The 20,287-nt window shown below is 37.4% G+C and overlaps 3 protein-coding genes across 4 annotated transcripts; all 3 read left to right on the top strand.

The window, feature by feature from the left end:
• The first annotated feature begins 298 nt into the window (after positions 1–298).
• Positions 299–5,793, top strand: LOC146563908 (uncharacterized). Of its 2 annotated transcripts, XM_085290329.1 has the most exons (8): positions 299–455; positions 825–899; positions 1,409–1,483; positions 2,933–3,058; positions 3,601–3,996; positions 4,083–4,243; positions 4,359–4,471; positions 4,567–5,793. In XM_085290329.1, exons 1-8 carry the CDS (start codon positions 389–391, stop codon positions 4,694–4,696), a joined length of 1,143 nt encoding a protein of 380 aa, XP_085146455.1. In that variant the 5' UTR covers positions 299–388; the 3' UTR covers positions 4,697–5,793. The 2 variants fall into 2 exon arrangements, with proteins under 2 accessions (XP_085146455.1, XP_085146456.1); XM_085290330.1 differs by lacking the exon at positions 2,933–3,058.
• A 1,093-nt stretch (positions 5,794–6,886) lies between these two features.
• On the top strand, positions 6,887–7,732 carry LOC146563907 (zinc finger BED domain-containing protein 4-like). Its single transcript, XM_085291791.1, has 2 exons — positions 6,887–7,250; positions 7,344–7,732. Exons 1-2 carry the CDS (start codon positions 6,887–6,889, stop codon positions 7,730–7,732), a joined length of 753 nt encoding a protein of 250 aa, XP_085147917.1.
• Positions 7,733–8,771: 1,039 nt separating this feature from the next.
• On the top strand, positions 8,772–16,417 carry LOC146563906 (uncharacterized). Its single transcript, XM_085291277.1, has 7 exons — positions 8,772–8,921; positions 9,291–9,365; positions 11,431–11,556; positions 14,008–14,382; positions 14,468–14,634; positions 14,776–14,888; positions 15,009–16,417. Exons 1-7 carry the CDS (start codon positions 8,855–8,857, stop codon positions 15,133–15,135), a joined length of 1,050 nt encoding a protein of 349 aa, XP_085147403.1. The 5' UTR covers positions 8,772–8,854; the 3' UTR covers positions 15,136–16,417.
• The last annotated feature ends 3,870 nt before the right edge of the window (positions 16,418–20,287 follow it).

The following is a 20,287-nucleotide window of genomic DNA, read 5'->3' as shown; positions in this document are numbered from 1 at the left end:
CCACAGGAAGAAACATATAGTCTATGGGCCAAGTTGGAAATAAACCTACTAATAACAGCACAGAGGGACGATAAATTGAATTGTTTTGCTTCACAGTTTATATAAAATCAAAATTTAATGTCTAAGGTACACATTAGGTATCTGTTAACAACATATTCACCGCTCACAGTAATAGTATTATCTTTTCATCACACTGTAAAGTGTTTGAGGTTCTTCCAGCCAGACATGTATGCAAATTACATTTAAAGCCAAAAGCAGAAGTTGGTGTTACAAACAGACTTAACATAACTCAGGAAAAAACAACTTCTCTCATGTATGCCCTGTGGTTCAAATACAATACTCTTCTCTGTCTACGAGTCACAAAAAACCAAACAGAAAGACTGTAAGGATGGCAGAGGACGAGGTTAACTACGCATCAGTTGTATTTAAACCTAACCAACAACAAAGATCAGAAGGTAAGTTAAGCCTTTCAAATGTACAGCGTAAAGAAAAAGAGATTCATAAACTCAGAGTACTTGTGTAGTCTTTTCAGTATAATGGATGTGAAGACACACACTATTATTTTCACTTCCTGTTTAAGCAACCTGCACCGAAGAATACAATGTGACCAAAAAAAGAAAAAAGATTTCAGAAGAATGTAATGAAGCATATTTAAAGGTTTTTAAGGCAGTTGATCCTTTCTTCCTCTTAGGCAATAGTTATAAGACAGGGGGGAAAACATGGATTAAAGATACTGTAATGTTAAGTCCAAATAATGAAATGAGCATTAGAATGTCCTGTTATTTGATAACTTGTGATTACTAATTCATTTTTAAACCTTTCAGTTAAAAGGGAAGAAACAGTGTATGATGAAGTAAAGGTGCAAAATAAGGCAACAGAACAAACTCCTGTCACAAATGGTGAGTAGTCAAATGAAAAACATGAAAGCATTTCTTCATTTTTCCCCGCCTGGTTCTTTTGCCATCAGAATTGTTGTCTAAAGGCCAAGAAAGATGCCCAATGGATTCACTCTACCAAGTGGACCATCCCGGCCTTGCCATATTGGTCCATTTGAAAAGAAAGAAAAAGCGAAAGAAAAAGAGATTAATCAACTCAGGGTATTTATGTAATATTTTCAGTATAATGGATGTGAAGCCACACACTAATATTTTCACTTCCCATTTAAGCAACCTCCACCAAAGATTACAATGTGACCAAAAAAAGAAAAAAGATTTCAGAAGAATGTAATGAAGCATATTTAGAGGTTTTTAAGGCAGTTGATCCTTTCTTCCTCTTAGGCAATAGTTATAAGACAGGGGGAAACATGGATTAAAGATACTGTAATGTTAAGTCCAAATAATGAAATGAGCATTAGAATGTCCTGTTATTTGATAACTTGTGATTACTAATTCATTTTTAAACCTTTCAGTTAAAAAGGAAGAAACAGTATATGATGAAGTAAAGGTGCAAAATAAGGCAACAGAACAAACTCCTGTCACAAATGGTGAGTAGTCAAATGAAAACCCATGCAACTGAAAACATTTCTTTTGCAATATTTTATTTTAATTTTTCAATATAGAAAACCCCATCAACAAACAAATAAATACAGCTCAGGTGCTAAGGCAGGGCAAGAAGACAAGAAATAGCACAGTAATAATAAAAACTACCAGTATCCAGAGTAAATCAAATATCATGCATTTGTAACAAACAGAGAAACCACAGTGCCATGACACATGTTCATATAACCAGGGCTTTCCCAAGGTAATTAAAAAACAGAGTCCAGGATTTTGAGAAAACATTTACTGCAGAAGTTTGTAGGTATCGAATATTTTCCATTTGTATGACTGATAGCATGTAATTGAGCCAGACATTGAAGGAGGGAGGAACATCAGACTTCCATTCCTTTAGAATAAGTCTTTTCGCAACCATCATTCCAAGATCGACTGGTACCCGCGTAGTTGCAGGAATAGTTCTGGAATGTATGCAACCAAAAACTGCAAGACGAAGATTCCGGAAGCTTTAGAGTACCAATCAAATAATCTTGACCAGAAATTAGTCAATGAGGGACAATGCCATAAAGCATGAGCCAGTATTCTATCTGATATTTTACATCTGTCACATATGGGGGAAGTTGAAGAATACATTTTGTGTAGTCGAACCTTGGAGTAGTGTAGCTGATGGACAACTTTAAATTGTATTAATTGATGTCGGCTGTTAAAAGGGCAGGAATTAATTTTGGATAAGCACTTGTCCCACATTGATTCCAATATTTCTATACCCAGTTCATCCCTCCAAGCGTCTCTTATCCTCGTAATCCACGCCTCAACACTGTCATCAAACAAATGTACAATTGTAGAAATCAGATGTTTGGAATAAGGAGGGCTCAGGAGCACATTTAAAAAGTTGTGTTAAGTTGGACAAAATGCCTAAGCTGATTAAATGATGGGAATGTCTGGTGCCAGAAGGTCAGCACTTGTACATTTGAAGCCCAATAATAATGTTTGAATATTGGTAAACTCAGACCTCCCTTCAATTTGGATTTATGTAGATGTAGTTTTGAGATTCTAGGATTCTTGTTGTTACATATGTAAGAAGTGATAATCAAGTCCAACTCCTTAAAGAATGAGGAAGTGTCAGCCTATTTGTCTGACAAACTTGAGATTTTGAGTTAGCATTAAGTGCTTATGAAGTGCATTATTAAAAGCTAACTATTCTGTGTTTTTAAAGTCTAAAAACAAGTGCTTTTAACAGTTTGATTGCCTCATATGAATTACAGAAAATTTTCAAGATAGCCTCATCAAAACCTTTGCGATTTGTATTTTTCTGCTGTGAGACAGTGAGACAAAAGGAAACAAAACAAAACCAAATTGTAACTTTGAATAAAACTTATAAAACTTATAAAACTTAAAATTATTCAGAAAGCTAAAATTATATATTTCTATCTGTTGTTTAGCTTCTGCAGAATTCTTGCCCGACAAGAAATCAAACCGTAGATGTCGCCACTATCAGCAGTTGGCTTGTTGTTTGGGCATGCTTTGTATAATTTTGGCATTGGGCATCATAGCAGTCAGTGTCTACCGTAAGTATGAAAACATTCATACATCAGTCACACTTATGGTACTTTCTCTTTCTGATTTTGCAGATCTGTTAGCAAGAAATTTCACAGAAAATTATGCTAAACAATATTTTACAATTTATGTTTCATTTAATTCAATTTAATGTTTCAAAATGTATCTAAAGATACAATTATCCCAAACAAAGCTGTTATTTGACATTGGAAATGTTCTATAGTAACATAATTGGTTTTAAGGTGAGGTGATACACAAGGAAATACAACAGCAGTCATAGGGGAAGTCTTTATGCTGTAACTGGTGACACAACCAATGTAGCTGTGGACATTTAAAAAATGAATTCCCAACAAAAATGCATTTTATACTTTTTATTATCTGAGTGGATTTAATTCATACTAAAAGATTTAAATAAATCTAAAAAAGACTAAACTAAAAACGTTTAATTAGAACAGAAGAGGAAATACTTTAAACAGTAGTAAAATGATAATAAATGAATAAATAAATAAATTGAGATCCACCATATTCTAAAAAACAAATTTTAATTTTGCAGATGTCACATTAATTTATGAGATTGATGAAACTGAGCTGAACCAACTGAAAGAAAACCAAACAACTTTAAATGCTGTCAATCATAACCTGACAAAACTCAACAACCAACTCAGCTCAGACAATGAAGACTTGAAGAGGAACCAAACCAAGCTCACACTCCAGATGAACAACCTGACTCAAGTCTTTAATGTCTTAGATAAAGACGTGACAAACCTGACAAAAGAAAACCAGAAACTTAAAGGGAAAAATGAGGAGCTTAAGACTCAGAATAAGGACCTGGAGGCAGAGAAGAAAAACCTAACAGAACAAACGCAACAGATGACGACACCATGGGATGAGCTCAATGTTAGTCGAGCTCAGTGGAGCATTGATGCCTACTGTCCCCGAGAAAATAACAGTATGTTCCAATTACATTACCTACAATAATACCAAATTTAACAGCAATATGCAGTGATGTTTATTAATTGATCTCCATCTTTGCAGACAGAAAGTGTAACGCTTGTCAGAAGGGCTGGGAATTAAATTCCAGCTGCTATGCAATTAATACTGCTGACCAAGGTGAATGGAAAACCTGGGAAGAAGCTCGAAAAGACTGCAGAGGAAAGATTTCAGATTTGGCTGTTGCAATTAATGAAGAAGAAATGGTAATGACAGCACAGAGAGACTCTTTATTACAGACTTAGTTAAATAGATCTGAACTCAGTCAGCGGTTTAAGCAAAGTATTTAAATATCTCTGATCATTTTCCCTCTGTTTTCAGAAAATTATTCGTGAAAAGAGTTGGCAAAATAATGAAAACAAAGGATACTGGATTGGCCTGAGAGTTGAAGATGGGAAATGGAAGTGGCTGGATGGAAGGAATCTGACTAATAAGTAAGAGACAATTAAAATATTTGCCAAATTTGGAATAAATTAGTTACAATGTACAAGTGTCCATCAACCTTGAGCAAATTTGTTACTTTCCTCAGCTCCTGGATCGACCAGTCATCTCCTTCTGATGGTCACTGTGCAATCTCTCTCCAAAACCAAGGATTTAAATCAGTCAGCTGTGATGAGAAGAACCAATGGATCTGCAAGAAGAAAGCTTTGTCTGTTTGAATGCTGCAAAGTAAATACTTCAGAAGACTACTGGATATTCAGAAACTACTATATTAATATTGATGTTAATATCAATAAAAAAATATTAATGTAATTTATAAATAGAATATTAAAATGTGAAGACTGATTTATGATTTTTGTATAGTTTTAATGCCAAGACAATCTTGCGGGTCCTTGTTTTCAGTTACCGTCTGTAACCTTGTTAAAATGTGCTTGATTCCTAAAATTAATTCTGAAAAACGAGTTGACGTTTTACCGAAGCACATCTGATCTATTAAAAGCCTGGAGGTTATAAATAAATGGTTTAACATGTGACCCATCTGCAATTGAGCAGGTAACAACCCAGAACCAAAGAACCAAGGTCACCCACAGTAATAACAGACACAAGCATTGATTCAATAAATGTCCTCACATCTAACCAAACACAATATCATACCTCTCACTGTATCATACACATGCCTGTATGTGTAGACTAGGCTCAAGAAAGTGAGATAGGATGGGAATAATGGAAATTCTTTTCAAACATAAAATCATAGAAAAAATATTGTTTATTGAGGTGCATGTGAATTTACTATGTTTTTTATAGAAAAAAAGAGCAGTCACCTCCAGTGTCTAATTTAATCTCTCCAAAAGTTGATTCTGTTCATCTGGACTTATTCTGTTCATCTCGACAAATTTAATCTAATCTAATCTAATTCCTTGAATTATAGCTTTATAAATTTTTTTCTTCCATTGCAGTGTTTGTTTTTGCAGCTGACAAAACAGCAGCAACTGAACATGTTAACATGTGAATTCAATTAATGCTAAGAGGAATTAAAGCACTTTTGAAAGCATATGAGGGTCCAAACCAGTTAAGGTAGATGAGTGATTCCAAAAAGTGTGGGCCGGGGCCCCCTGGTGGGCTTCCAAAGTACTGCAGATGGGCCACAGTAAAAAAAGAAATTCAGTTTGAAATAACTCACAAGCATGTACAGTTATAGATTTATATACATTTATTTATTTATGTAAAAGTAAATTAAAACTGCTAATATCAGGTGTTTGGTTTATGATGTTACTCATTATTCTGACCTAAATTTAATGTTCTTTCATTGAAGTTTGTGTGATATGGCTAGATAACATTAACAACTGATAACCAACAGCCTGTGTTGTTTATGTTTTTGAATAAACTTTTCAGGAAAATACATCACTTTCTTTCTTTTGATTAGAATGAAGATTTAAGATTTGGGTGGGCTGCTGGTATTTATGGTTTTTAAGTGGGCTGCACTAGGTTTAGGTTTGGTTTGCTGCTGGCATCTTGAGATCTTAAGTGACTTGATTATTGGTTGCAACCTGCCCCTTTCTATTGTGGAAAACAAGAATTTTCTGCACTTTCTGACAGTAGTTGACAGAAAATACAGTCCGGTATGTTGCAGAACAATTACATCAAAAACAGAGAACCTCGCTGCTGAGAGACGTTCAATGTTAAAAACTCAGTTGAGTGAGACCGATCATGTTTCAGTCACTGTGGACATTTAGTCAGACCGAAGGATGAGGGGTTTCCTTGGTATCACTGTGCACTGGATACAGAAAGAGACAGAGAGGATGCAGCGGAAATCCAAACTGCTGGCCTTTGACCACTGCAAAGGATTACACACTGGTGAAAGAATCTGTGAGAAATTTGAAGCTATATGTGATGAATACAACATCAAAGATAAACAAGACTAAATTATTAGTGACAATGCTGCCAATATGTGGAGAGCATTCACTGTGTGCTTCCCCACTGAGCAAGCTGAGGAACATGATGATGACGGTGATCATCTTGATGATCCAGAGCTCTGGCACGATTTAACCTTTGGAAGATCAGGAAACAGTAGGTGCTGCTATGGCAAAGACACAGTGCCTGCAGTGTTTTGCACGCACACACTTCAGCTGGTGGTGAGAGATGGTTTGTCAGAGACCAAAGTGGCATCTCCTTCACTTTCAAAGTTATCTAAGCTCAGCTCTCTACTGCACACAAGCACAACATTCAAATATGTTTTTGAAGGTGAACAGAAAGCGATCCCTGCTGCTGTAATCACAAAATGGAATTTAACACTGAGACAAGTAAATGCAGCTCTCCAATGTGAACATCTAAAACTCTGCGCTGTTCTTGAAATGGCTGGGCACAAGGAGTTATTATTCACAACACGAGAGTGGAACCTGTTGAAGGAGATGGTGGACATCTTGAAGCCTTTTGGAGACGCAACAGATTTGACACAAAGTGGGAAAATAGTCACGATCAGTGTTGTTGTTCCATCCGTGCTGTCCCTCAATCACCACCTTGAGAAACTGAAGCCTCAAGTCTGTTTCCTGAGTGGTCTGGTCAGGAGTCTCCAAGCATCTTTGAACAAAAGATTTCTTGGACTCTTTATCAGTGTGCGAATGGCTAGAGCAGAAGATGGGATCACTGCCCCCTTTTCAGATCCAGTGTACCTTAAAGTAGCTGCTTTGGATCCAGCATTTTCTCTGTTGTGGGTGGAACACCATGTGTTGGGCAGTTGTGACATAAAGACAGAGGTGACACAAAAAGCTAAAGGTAAAGATTGAATACAGTGTATATTTTTTTCTGTATTTTTTTGTCTAAAATTGTAAGAAAGGCTCTTTTGCTGTTGTTAATTTGTTTTGCCAGATCTGATTCTGCAAGATGCTGCAGATCCTGCAAAGTCAGAGAAACCTGTGACTCCTGGTGAGGAACATCAAGAGGACTGTGAAGATGGAGGACTCTTTGCTGCTTACTGTAAGAGGCAGAAGAAAGATGTGGGGAAGAGTCCAGCTCTACAGCTAAGTCACTACCTGGATATTGCTGATGGACAGAACGTCCCCTTGTTCTGGGCAATGAACATGCAGACTCTTCCTTCTCTGTTTCATGTGGCCACCAGAGTTTTGGCAGTACCTGCATGTAGTGCTCCTGTGGAGCGAGTTTTCAGCTATGGTGGCATCATTCTATGGCCTCATCGTGCACAAATGACTGACAGACTTTTGGCCAATTTGGTCTTTTGCAAATGCAGTGCAGAATAGTTAACTGAAATAACTTAAAGTGCACATTCTTGTTCATCGTTCATTTACATATATATATATGTATATATATATATATACATATATAATGTTTTTTGTTTTTTTTCCTCTGTCACTCACACATGGACACATACAAACACACATGTTCACACCTGTGACAGACTAGATGAGAGAGAGAGGCTAAGCTAATCACACTGCACTAAATTTACTGCGATGGTTCATTGTTTTGTAAATAAGGAAATTGCAGCACTTTTTTTTCAACAGGAAGTTCTGCTTTTGCATTTTTCACTGAATGTTTATTCTGTGAATTTGTAATTTAGAGGAAGACTATTCTTGCAGCAACGTTTAATTGAGCTGTACATTATAAAGGTGCAACTTCAGAATTAGTTTGTGCATATTTTGTAAGTTCACTTGTTTCATCAGGTGTTGAGATAAATACAGATTTAAAAAAGAACACATGGTCTATTATTTACATTTAACATATAACTGCAACATTGTTTAAAAAAAAGACTTGAAAGGACTTGAAATTCAAAGTTTAGGACTTGGGACTTGACTTGAAAGTAGTCTGTCTTGACTTAAGACTCTGACTTGCCTGACTTTACTTGAGACTTGACTCGTGACTTGATGATATAGACTTGAGACTTACTTGAGACTTGCAAAACAATGACTTGGTCCCACCTCTACACCATCTACAAGAAACCATAATTAGGCTGATGCCAAAGACCCTAACCCTTGGGCCAAACTACAGATAGAAACCTATAGTCTATGGGCCAAGTTGGGGAAAAAAACTCCTAAAAAACAGCACTGAGGGACGATAAATTGAATTATTTTGCTTCACAGTTTATAGTAAATTAACATTTAAAGTCTAATGTACACACTAGCCATCTGTTCACAACATATTCACCGCTCACAGTAATAGTATTATCTTTTCATCACACTGTAAAGTGTTTGAGGTTCTTCCAGCCAGACATGTATGCAAATTACATTCAAAGCCAAAAGCAGAAGTTGGTGTTAGAAACAGACTCGGGGGGAAAAAACAGCTTCTCTCATTTATGCCCTGTGGTTCAAATACAATACTCTTCTCCGTCTACGAGTCACAAAAAACCAAACAGAAAGACTGTAAGGATGGCAGAGGACGAGGTTAACTACTCATCAGTTGTATTTAAACCTAACCAACAACAAAAATCAGAAGGTAAGTTAAGCCTTTCAAATGCACTGTGTAAAGAAAAAGAGATTCATAAACTCAGAGTACTTGTGTAGTCTTTTCAGTATAATGGATGTGAAGACACACACTATTATTTTCACTTCCTGTTTAAGCAACCTGCACCGAAAATTACAATGTGACCAAAAAATGAAAAAAGATTTCAGAAGAATGTAATGAAGCATATTTAAAGGTTTTTAAGGCAGTTGATCCTTTCTTCCTCTTAGGCAATAGTTATAAGACAGGGGGGAAAACATGGATTAAAGATACTGTAATGTTAAGTCCAAATAATGAAATGAGCATTAGAATGTCCTGTTATTTGATAACTTGTGATTACTAATTCATTTTTAAACCTTTCAGTTAAAAAGGAAGAAACAGTGTATGATAATGTAAAGGTGGAAAATAAGGCAACAGAACAAACTCCTGTCACAAATGGTGAGTAGTCAAATGAAAAACATGAAAGCATTTCTTCATTTTCCCCCGCCTGGTTCTTTTGCCATCAGAATTGTTGTCTAAAGGCCAAGAAAGATGCCCAATGGATTCACTCTACCAAGTGGACCATCCCGGCCTTGCCATATTGGTCCATTTGATTGACCTCTGTTTTTATTGTTTATTTATTTTATTTTCAGTTGTTACATATGGGACAGACATGACTGGGGGAAAGGAAAGGGAGAAAGAAAGAGAGGGAGGGAGGGAAAGAAAAACAGCGGGGAAGAGGAACGGTGAAAAATGGCACAAAAAAAAGTTTGGCGTGGGGGGGGGCAAAAAAATAAATAAATAAATAAATAAATATATATATCTATATATATATCTATATATATATATATAGATATATATATCAATCACCTGGATCACCTGTTGAGAAAAAAAAAGAGAAAACAAGCAAAAAGGAGAGCAAGATAATAAACAACATCATTGCAATAATCTATGTGTATATAACAGTAAATACTAAATATTGAATATTATTGTGCAGCACGTAAGATCAACAACGCACAGTGTGCTTTGAGGTAGCAGCCAAAAAAGGGTACACCTGTGAGCATGAGCGTGCTTGTATTCAAAAGGTTCCTTCATGTAACCCTCTGCTAGAGGGTGTGGGGAGCCATAGCCCCGTCCTCCAGGGCACGTAGCAGGTATGGAGGAGATCCAGGCTCCAGACATCCAGAGACCCCCAGAGCACAAGAGACCAAGGAAGACCAACGGAGGGGCAACCGTGCCACTCTCCCGGAAAGAGCTGAGGAGAGCCCCAGATGAGAGATCACCAGCAGCCGGGGAGCAGAAGCCAGAGGGGGTTGCAGTGACGTGCCCGTGAGCTCGGCCGGCAGCAAGCTGTGCCAGAGTGACCGAGCACCCCACCCCCTGAAGTGGCCCGACCGAGCCACAGGCACCAGGCCCCGACAAGAAGCCACCGGGAGTGAGCTGGTGCATACCTGAGCGCCCAGCCCCGAACACCGAGAACCACCAATACACCAATGTCTGAGGGCATCAGCCACTGGCAGGGGGAGTGGTGGGGGGAGATAGGCCTCCATACCTTGGAGGGCCCGAGATGCTGCAGTATGCAAAAAAAGTTTAATTAGAACAGAAGAGAAAATACTTTAAGCAGCAACAAAATATACAATTTGTTACATCCTGAGAAAAAAGTAAAACATCTGAACCTTAACCCATGCATTTAACTTGTTGAAAACTAAACTTGAGACAGAAAGGCCCACAAACAAACAGCAACTGAAATCTGCTGCAGTAAAGGCCTGAAAGGCCATTTAAAATGAGGAAACAGCACGTGGCGATGTTAGCTGTGATGTGATGTTGTGGTGATGTCAGTTATTTAATTTGTCCAATTACTTTTAAACTTGGGTCAAAAATGCTTGTTATGGAAAATGTAACAATAACCTGCAACACACCCAGTGCCATTGCAATGTGGAGAGAGCATCCCAGTGAAACACTAGGACCATCTCTGAATTGTGGCCACCGCCCTTACATCTTATATACAGAGACACAGACAAAGAACATTCCACAAACTCTTCCATGTTGGCCCCTCTCACAGGGGGGCTATACCTTCTCCCTCACAGAGAGAATTATGACCTTGTTTTCTGCTTGGCCGTCACCTATAGATATACATCCCTGATAAGGAGGAGTCCCACTATCTGTTTAACATCTCCCATTACAATGGCCTCACTGTGTTAACATTCCACATGCATGCAAACTGGTGACAGGAGTCCTCTTACTATGGTAAAGTGAGAAAGTGATATTACTATAACTAATGTGATATGTTAAAATATGTGATTAATACATGAGAAAAGAAATTTGCCTCCACATGCTTTAGTTACTCAAATTGTTATGCAATCTTTTTGTTCAACCCACTGATTAAAGCTGGAAGTCTGCACATCAACTGCATCTGGGTTGTTTCATTTAAAATTCACTGTGATAATGTACAGAACTAAAATGAGAAAAAAAAGTTGTCTCTGTCAAAATATTTATGGACTTAACTGCATTTCTATCTGTTTAGCCCCTGCAGAATTCTTGTCTGACAAGAAATCAAACAGCAGATGTCGCCACTATCAGCAGTTGGCTTGTTGTTTGGGCACGCTTTGTATAATTTTGGTGTTGGGCATCATAGCAGTCAGTGTCTATCGTAAGTATGAAAACATCCATGCATTAACTCAGTCTTAGACATAAATAACAGCACTTTAGATGAATTATATTGGTCACAAGAAAATGTTGTTAAACAATGTTTAACAACATTTTGTTCAGGAAACAAATAAGACTAATTTCTTGATTAATATATTTTTGACCATTTAAAAAATACTTGTGATTTTTCAGTTTTAACTTTTTCTTTTTAGATGCAAATTCCCCAAAAGAATATGCAAACCAAGAAATGATCCCAAACAAAGCAGTTGATGCAATTTTACATTGTAAATATTCAACATATCACTCATCCAGGCTGTCGTCCCCACATGTTTTAAAGCCACCACAATCATTCCGGTTCCAAAAAAGTCATCTCCCTCCTGCTTTAATGACTACCGTCCTGTTGCACTTACTCCCATCCTGATGAAGTGCTTCGAACGACTAGTCATGCAACACATCAAGACTGTCCTGCCCCCCTCCCTGGATCCCTTCCAGTTTGCCTATCGGCCCAACCGCTCAACCGATGATGCCATCTCCACTGCACTCCACTCGGCACTCACACACCTGGACAAAAATGACTCATATGTTCGAATGCTGTTCATAGATTTCAGTTCAGCATTCAACACCATAATCCCCCAACAGCTCATTCAAAAACTGGTCCAGCTGGGGCTCAACACCTCACTGTGCAACTGGCTGTTGGATTTCCTCACCGGAAGACCTCAAGCAGTACGGGTTGGCAGTAATACATCCAGCACCATCATTTTAAACACGGGGGCCCCGCAGGGATGTGTGCTGAGCCCCCTCCTCTTCACTCTGCTGACCCATGACTGCACTCCATCATACAGCTCCAACCTCTTCATCAAGTTTGCGGACGACACAACGGTGGTGGGTCTCATTAGCAACAGGGATGAGACCGACTACAGAAGTGAGGTGAGACGCCTGGCCACGTGGTGTGCTGACAACAATCTCTCTCTGAATGTGGAGAAGACGAAGGAGATTGTTGTGGACTTCAGGAGAATGCACACCCAACATGCTCCTCTGACCATTGACGGAGCGTCTGTGGAGAGAGTGAGCAACACCAAGTTCTTGGGTGTGCACATCACAGAGGATCTCTCCTGGACGTACAACACCACAGCACTGGCCAAGAAATCACAGCAGCGTCTCTTCTTTCTCCGCAAACTAAGAAGAGCAGGAGCACCAGCCCCCATCATGTACACTTTCTACAGAGGCACCATCGAGAGCATCCTGTCGAGCTGCATCACTGTGTGGTTTGGAGCCTGCAATGCGTCCTGTCATAGAACCCTCCAACGCATAGTGAGAGCTGCAGAGAGGATCATTGGTGTCTCTCTCCCCTCCCTCCAGGACATTTACAGCACCCGTCTCACTAAAAAAGCCCTTTGCATAGCGGCTGATCCCACACACCCAATGCAAAGCTTCTTCAAGCTGCTGCCGTCGGGGAGGAGACTGCGGAGTCTCCAGGCCAGGACCAGCAGGCTGAAGGACAGCTTCATCCATCAGGCTGTCAGGAAGCTTAACTCCCTCCCGATTCTGCCCCCTCTCCCCTCTCTCCTCCACGGTCTCACTGAACTCTGTCACACACACACAAACACACACACTCTCTGACTCACTCACTGGCCTGCACCAGTTACCAGTCACTTTGTGGAGCATTGGACTGCCATTACCTCATAAGACTTTGTTGTTACACTTTCTCTTACCGTACACTACTAAATCTCCATTTGCACTATTTGCCTATTTGCACTACTCTGCCTGGTTTACACTCAATGTCACTTACCCATTATATTGTATATTATATAGCTTTCTTGTTATATGTAAAATTGTATTTATTTAAATTTTTACTTTTTAATTATTTTACTTGCATTTTTTAATCACTTTTATATTTAAATATATTTAAATGTTCATTTGCTATTTATCTAGGGATTGAAGAGTAACGCAATTTCTATTCTCCGTATGTCCTGTACATGTGGCAGAATCGACAAATAAAGTTGACTTTGACTTTTTTGACTTTGACTTCTATAATAACATTGAATACAGTGGTTTTAATGTGATACACAAAGAAACATAACAGTAGTCATTAGGGCAGTCCTTATGCTGTGACTGCTGAAACAACCAGTCTGCAGCTACATTACCAAAAGAATCCCCAACAAAAATGCACTTTTATACTTTTAATAACATTTTCATAAAATTAGAACCTCTATTGCATTGTGGGAATTTTCATCTCATTTACCCATTAAGGAAATATTAGACCAATTATAGAATTGTGGGTTTTATTCATATTAAAAGATTTTCTCATAAAATCTAAGAAAAAAAGGGTAGCTAGTAAAAGAAGTTTAATTAGAACAGAAGAGAAAATACTTTCAGTGGTAAAATTATAAAAACAAAATGTGAAAATGAAAACTGCATCATTACCATGTCTTGAAAGCTAATTTTAATTTCGCAGATGTCACATCAATTCATGAGATTGATGAAACTGAGCTGAACCAACTGAAAGAAAACCAAACAACTTTAAACGCTGTCAATCGTAACCTGACAAAACTCAACAACAAACTCAACTCAGACAATGAAGACTTGAAGAGGAACCAAACCAAGCTCACACTCCAGATGAACAACCTGACTCAAGTCATCACTGTCTTAGAGAAAAATGTGACAAACCTGACTGCAGAAAACCAGAACCTTAGAGGGAAAAATGAGGAGCTGGAGGCAGAGAAGAAAAACCTAACAGACCAAATACAAAACATGACAACATCGTGGAATGAGCTCAATGTTAGTCGAGCTCAATGGAGCATTGATGCCTACTGTCCCAAGACCAATAACAGTATGTTCCAAATATATTAGTACAAAAATACCAAATGTAATATAAATATGCAGTGATGTTTATTAATTGATCTCTATCCTTGCAGACCGAATGTGTGTTGTTTGTCAGACTGGCTGGCTTCCCTTCCAGTCAGGCTGCTATGCAATTAATAATCCTGAAGCTCCTAAGCAGCAGAAAACCTGGAAAGGTGCTCAAGATGACTGTATAGGAAAGATTTCAGATTTGGCTGTTGTGAATAATGAAACAGAAAAGGTAATGAGAAACCAGCGGGACTCTAAATCTAATCTAAAAATAATTTGTGCCACAATGTTTTAGGAAAAATATTTATTATATATTTTTTGATATGATATGTGATCTATTTAATATCTCTGAAAACTTTCTTTCTATTCTCAGAGTTATATCAGTGACAACAGCTGGGATAGTTCAGGAAACAATGGATACTGGATTGGTCTGAGAGTCAAAGATGGGAACTGGAAGTGGGTGGATGGAAGGAATCTGACTAACAGGTAAGAGACACCTTGAATCAAAAATCATTTTAAATATTTTTGAAAATTCGGGATAAATTAATTATGTCTTATTTTATGTCAATATTGATTCCCCTTCATCAAACCTGTGATTTTTCTTAGTGCCTGGATCCCAGGGTCTCCTACTGATGGTCAGTGTGCAATCTCTGTCAGAATTCACGGATTTAAGTCAGTGAGCTGTAGTGAGCAGAACCGATGGATCTGCAAGAAAAAAGCCTTAACTCTTTGAATACTGCAGTACAACGTCACATGACTCCTGGATGTTCTGAAAATATAATATTAATAATGATGTTCATATCAGTAAAAATATAAGTAAATATATAAATATATTGAAATATGAAGACTGCTTTATGATTTTTGTATATTTAAAAAAACATGCCAAGTATTTTAATTTTACTTAGAAAGAAAAAAGGAAGTAAATTAACCTGTTTTTGAAATCAAATAATTGCCATATTGTTACTGACTTTCTCTTGTTAACAAACGTTTTAAACAAAAGTTGTAGCTAAAACAACACTTTCCAAACTGCTGTAACATGATGAGGAAGAAAGAGAGCTGGCCTCTATATTTGGACTGTCAGCATCAGCCACAGAGCAGCAGAGAAGAACAGGAAGTTCAGCTCATATAAGTTTTATGTTTTGTATTTTATACATATTCTTTGTCAAATCAAGTCCAGTTTTTCAACATTGTTGTTATATTGTATTTGGTGGGGGTTTTAATAATTTTTGTTTTCTTTCAGTTTTACATTTTCCAAATTAGATTCAATTACTTTTCAGTGGCTCTATATTTTAATTGCTAACACATTCAATTGGAGGTTCACTGGTTTCTTGCAGGAGATGCAAAATAATACTAGCAAATCAAACACACAACCCTTGTGAGAAGGGAGCAGCTGAAAGTAACACACAGATTCAGTTACTTTCAGAGAAAAGTTATTAACTTGAGTTTAGTTTCTATTAGGCTCAATGCTAATTTTAGTTAAACTATAACATGGTAATAGTGTAGCACAGGGCAATATCTAAGAAGCTCAGAATGGTTATTGGAAATGTTTGCTCTGCATAAGTGAGTACATCCATAATTTTTCTTGCAAAGTCTGAAAATAAGTTGTTAAACAAAGTTTTTAGTTTAGATGCATGGTAGTTTGCTTACTCATTAATCCCAAGACAATCTTGTAGGTCCTTGTTTTGAGTTGTCGTCTGTAACCATGTTAAGATGCGCTTGATTCCTAAAATTCACTTTGAAAAATTTTGGCGATTTGAAATTTTACTGAAGTACATCGGATCTATTAAAAGCCTGGAAGATATAAATAAATGGTTTAACATGTGACTCGTATACATTTGAGCAGGTAACAAGCCCGAACCAAAGAACCAAGGTCACCCACAGTAATAACAGACACAAGTGTTGATTCAATAAATGCCCTGACATCTATATCACTATAATCACTAAACACTATATCATACCTCTCACTATTATACACATACCTGTATGTGTAGACTAAGCACATAAAAGTGAGAGGTGATGGGAATAATTCATCAAAAGCTTTTTTTTCATCCAAAACATGATCTAAAATGGAAATTCTTGTTATTATAAATGTGTTTGACATTTAAAAAAAAAAAAAAAGCAGTCACCACCAGTGTCTAATTTAATCTAATTAACATAACATTAACAACTGATAACCAACAGGTGGTGTTGTTTATGTTTTTGAATAAACATTTTATGAAAATACATCACTTTCTTTCTTCTTTTTTTTTTTTAGTAGAATGAAGATTTACGATTTGTTGTAGAGAACAGCTGTAGAGTTTTATGATCAGCTGCTTTGCAGCGGCGATACCAAACACAAGTACAGTACACTGTTTAAATGCCCTCAGAGGCAGTAGGCCAGCAGTGCCTGTTGGTGTAGGAAGTGTTTTCAGTATTTTTAGGAAGAACGATTCCTGTTGTTCTTCCTTCATCACTGCTGTAGTGTTGTTACTAGTTTATCATAGGAGTGTATCGGAACCACAACCATGTTGACCAGTGTGACGATAAAACTAGAGAGGTGAGGTTGAGATGGTCTGAACATGTGCAGTGGAGGGATAGTGGCTCTATTGGACAGATAATTTTAATTATGGAGCTGCCAGGCAACAGTAAATAAGGAAGGACATGCAGAGGATTGGTGCATAGTATAGTACATTGTAGTTTAAGCTAGAACAGTAATTAGGTTTAGGTTTGCTGCTGGGCATCTTGTGATCTTAAAGAAAAATAATCCTGGATAAAAAAAAAGTAGTTTACACATCCTCCTATGTTTATAATAGTTTCTATTGTGTGTCTGATCAATGTTTGTTCCTCCGTACTTACCATCTGTTCGACTTCCTTTACTGTCTTTCATGCAGTGCATGCTAAAACAAGCTTGAGCACCCACATACGTGCAAAGCCTGAAAAACCTGAAAAAAACCTGAAAAAGATATTGACAAATCGTTACATTAAAAAGGAAAATTGTGTGTTTGTTTTAAGGGTCTTCAGTCATGGCAAGAAAAAAAATGTCAATACCAAAAAAACAACAGCTGAGGAAAGGTGAACTAGCAGCCGAAGAACAAGCTGTAGATGAACTTTGTGGGTTAAAACTGCTAATAATCTGTCCTGTCACACCAACTCAGCATTGTTTCTTCTAACACAGCGATCAACAAACTTCTCTATCATGTTTAAAATTAGTTAAAAATGCTGTTTCACAATTTAAAAATACGCAAATGTTCCTTTATTTTGTAAGGATCACATTTTTCATAATGATTAATGTTTTTTGAACCACAACATGAAAAAGTATGATGAGACTTACAAAGAAATACAGTACATATAACAGTCATACATGTATTTGAAATTTCATCTTTGTGTCATGTTTATTCCAGTCTCATGTAAGGAAACCTTAAACCACGAAGATTTCTATTTTACAGCTTTTGTATTTAAAGTGTATAATTTAATTTACTTTTATGGCAAATTTAACTCACCAAGCTGCTTTTTGTATGTGAAAGAGAGTTGGTAAGTAGAAGAGTTCATACTTGAGTAATTGTGAAGTAAAGGTTTAGAAAGTCTGATTGTTTTTACAGAGGAAAGATACACTCAGCAGACTCATATAACCAAGTTTCACAGCCTCCTCCAGAGTAAATAGACTCAGCACATTCATAACTGAGGTAAACGGAGGAGTAACAACCTACACTATTTTTACAGCAGTCAAGTTTATTTGTCCTACAGCAGCCACCGTAGCTAGGATTATGCACTTCAACTGAGAAGTGCAGGAAAACTGAATTCAGCTGACTATGATCTGCAACCTACTAACAGCTAGCAGGGATATTTTCCACATTGTACCTTTAAGAAGAAAAACGGTTGGATGTATGAATCTAAAATCTAAATCGATGATTTCACATAGACATACGCAATTTGAATCTACCAGAGGTGTGGACTCGAGTCACATGACTTGGACTCGAGTCAGACTCGAGTCATTAATTTTATGACTTTAGACTTGACTTGAAAAAATGTTCTAAGACTTGTGACTTGACTTGGACTTTTACACCAATGACTTGGGACTTGAATTGGACTTGAACCGGTTTACTTGAAAAGACTTGATATTTTACCCCAAATATAAAATTTAACATGCATATTATATAGAGATTGAAAATGTGACGTCATTCACGGGTAGAACCGCAAAGGATTCTGGGAACTCGTGGCAAGCGGTACTAGCGCACGCAGGCTTTCAATTAAAATCAGTTATACAGCGATAAAAAGAAACACAAAAATGTCAAGAAGCTGTTGTATTATTAACTGCAATAGCCGGTCGCATGACAGCCACGGGAAGCCGACGGGTAAAGAGATCGGTTGTTATCGGATTACGTCGTTGAAGAGAAATTGTTCAAGCCATGTTTCCGAAGTAACAAAGATGCGACGGATGGCCTGGATTGCAGCCATTCAAAGATCAAATATAACGTCCCAGAACACTCCAGCTCACAGGTTAGTCTGCTCCAAGCATTTACACGAAGGTCAGTGTTTTTTAGTAGTTAATACGTCATTTTCATAACATAATTGGTGATATAGGTTACAAGCAAGTCTGGCGCTGAACAGAAATTGTCGCTCCTTTATTTATTGTGCATAAATAATGAATTGTCCTGACACAATATTGCGTTTCTCCTCTGTTATTATGGTACATTGACAAAAACATATACTTTTATTCACAGGATAAAACAGGTTTTTTGTATCACTAATCGCCCAGTACGATTACAGCATACAATATTGTTGTCACTGCTACATTTCTGTGATGCTACCAGAAATTATTTCCACTACTAATTAATTACCGTTGAGCTCAAAGGTTATATTAATAAACGGTTAAGGAATGTATATTTATGAAGACGATTTGTGAGACTGGTAAACTTATGATACGTACGATGGTCTTTCGTTCTACACGGTGCATTTCAAGGTCCTGTACCCATCCGGCGGTAAACTGTACCTGGGCTTGTTGCAGTGACCGGAAGTTACTAAACTTCATGAGTGTATGCACTCACTCCAAGAACCGTATGATTATAAATATGCATATAAATATGCTAAGATGAGATAGCTGACTTCATCTAACTAGCAAATGTTTTCCAGGCTATGTTGGTGATACAGTTTTTTTTAATGTGTATGATATTTTTGTCATGCGATTTTAAAGCCGGTCCTACAACCGCATCCAAGAATAACATGCAGCTTATCTCAGAACTGTCGGTGAAAATTATTCTTGGAGCTAAGTTTAATTGAGCTGCATTTTAAAGACGTGCAATTTCACAATTTGTGTATATTTTCTAAGTTCACTATTTTGTCATGTGTTGAGAAAAACACAGATTTTAAAATTACATGGTCTAATATTTACATTTAGCATAACTGCAACATTATTTTTTCGTTTTGTTTTTTTTTAAAGACTCGAAAGGACTTGAAATTCAAAGTTTCAGACTTGTGACTTGACTCGGACTTTTACACCAGTGACTTGAGACTCGACTCTGACTTGCCTGACATTACTTGAGACTTGACTTGAGACTTGAGGATAAAGACTTGAGACTTACTTGAGACTTGCAAAACAATGACTTGGTCCCACCTCTGGAATCTACTGACAATGAAGATTAAAAGTTAAAAATGAGGCTCTTCTATTCATAAATTCATAGCTGTTGTAACATGTTTGATCAAGATGAGGTAGAGGAAGAGTTGGCCACTACATTTGGACGTCATTAACAAAGCACCCTGTCAACGTCAGTCACAGAGCTGCAGTGAGGAACGGGAAGTCCAGCTTATGAAATGAGTCTCATGTTGTCTGTTTTACATATGTTGTTTTTCCAGTTTGTGTTCAGTGTTTTTCAGTTAATTTTCAGAGTGAATTATTTGTTTTGGTTAGT

Source organism: Mchenga conophoros, linkage group LG11, assembly GCF_057382185.1.
Source record: "Mchenga conophoros isolate Kocher_MC1m ecotype Shallow Benthic linkage group LG11, M_conophoros_male_GT1.1, whole genome shotgun sequence".
Classification (NCBI taxonomy): Eukaryota; Metazoa; Chordata; class Actinopteri; order Cichliformes; family Cichlidae; genus Mchenga; species Mchenga conophoros.
Note: the sequence above shows the minus strand (reverse complement) of the source record. Positions and strands in the feature narration are given on the sequence as shown.

What these genes read in the sequence shown, in the direction of transcription:
- LOC146563908 (XM_085290329.1), top strand. Translation starts at nt 389, where the DNA reads ATGGCAGAGGACGAGGTTAACTACGCATCAGTTGTATTTAAACCTAAC. An exon ending in CCAACAACAAAGATCAGAAG is followed by an intron (nt 456 to 824) that starts GTAAGTTAAGCC and finishes TAAACCTTTCAG; the next exon opens with TTAAAAGGGAAGAAACAGTG. An exon ending in GGAAGGAATCTGACTAATAA is followed by an intron (nt 4,472 to 4,566) that starts GTAAGAGACAAT and finishes TACTTTCCTCAG; the next exon opens with CTCCTGGATCGACCAGTCAT.
- LOC146563907 (XM_085291791.1), top strand. Translation starts at nt 6,887, where the DNA reads ATGGTGGACATCTTGAAGCCTTTTGGAGACGCAACAGATTTGACACAA. An exon ending in GGTGACACAAAAAGCTAAAG is followed by an intron (nt 7,251 to 7,343) that starts GTAAAGATTGAA and finishes TTGTTTTGCCAG; the next exon opens with ATCTGATTCTGCAAGATGCT.
- LOC146563906 (XM_085291277.1), top strand. Translation starts at nt 8,855, where the DNA reads ATGGCAGAGGACGAGGTTAACTACTCATCAGTTGTATTTAAACCTAAC. An exon ending in CCAACAACAAAAATCAGAAG is followed by an intron (nt 8,922 to 9,290) that starts GTAAGTTAAGCC and finishes TAAACCTTTCAG; the next exon opens with TTAAAAAGGAAGAAACAGTG. An exon ending in ACAAACTCCTGTCACAAATG is followed by an intron (nt 9,366 to 11,430) that starts GTGAGTAGTCAA and finishes CTATCTGTTTAG; the next exon opens with CCCCTGCAGAATTCTTGTCT.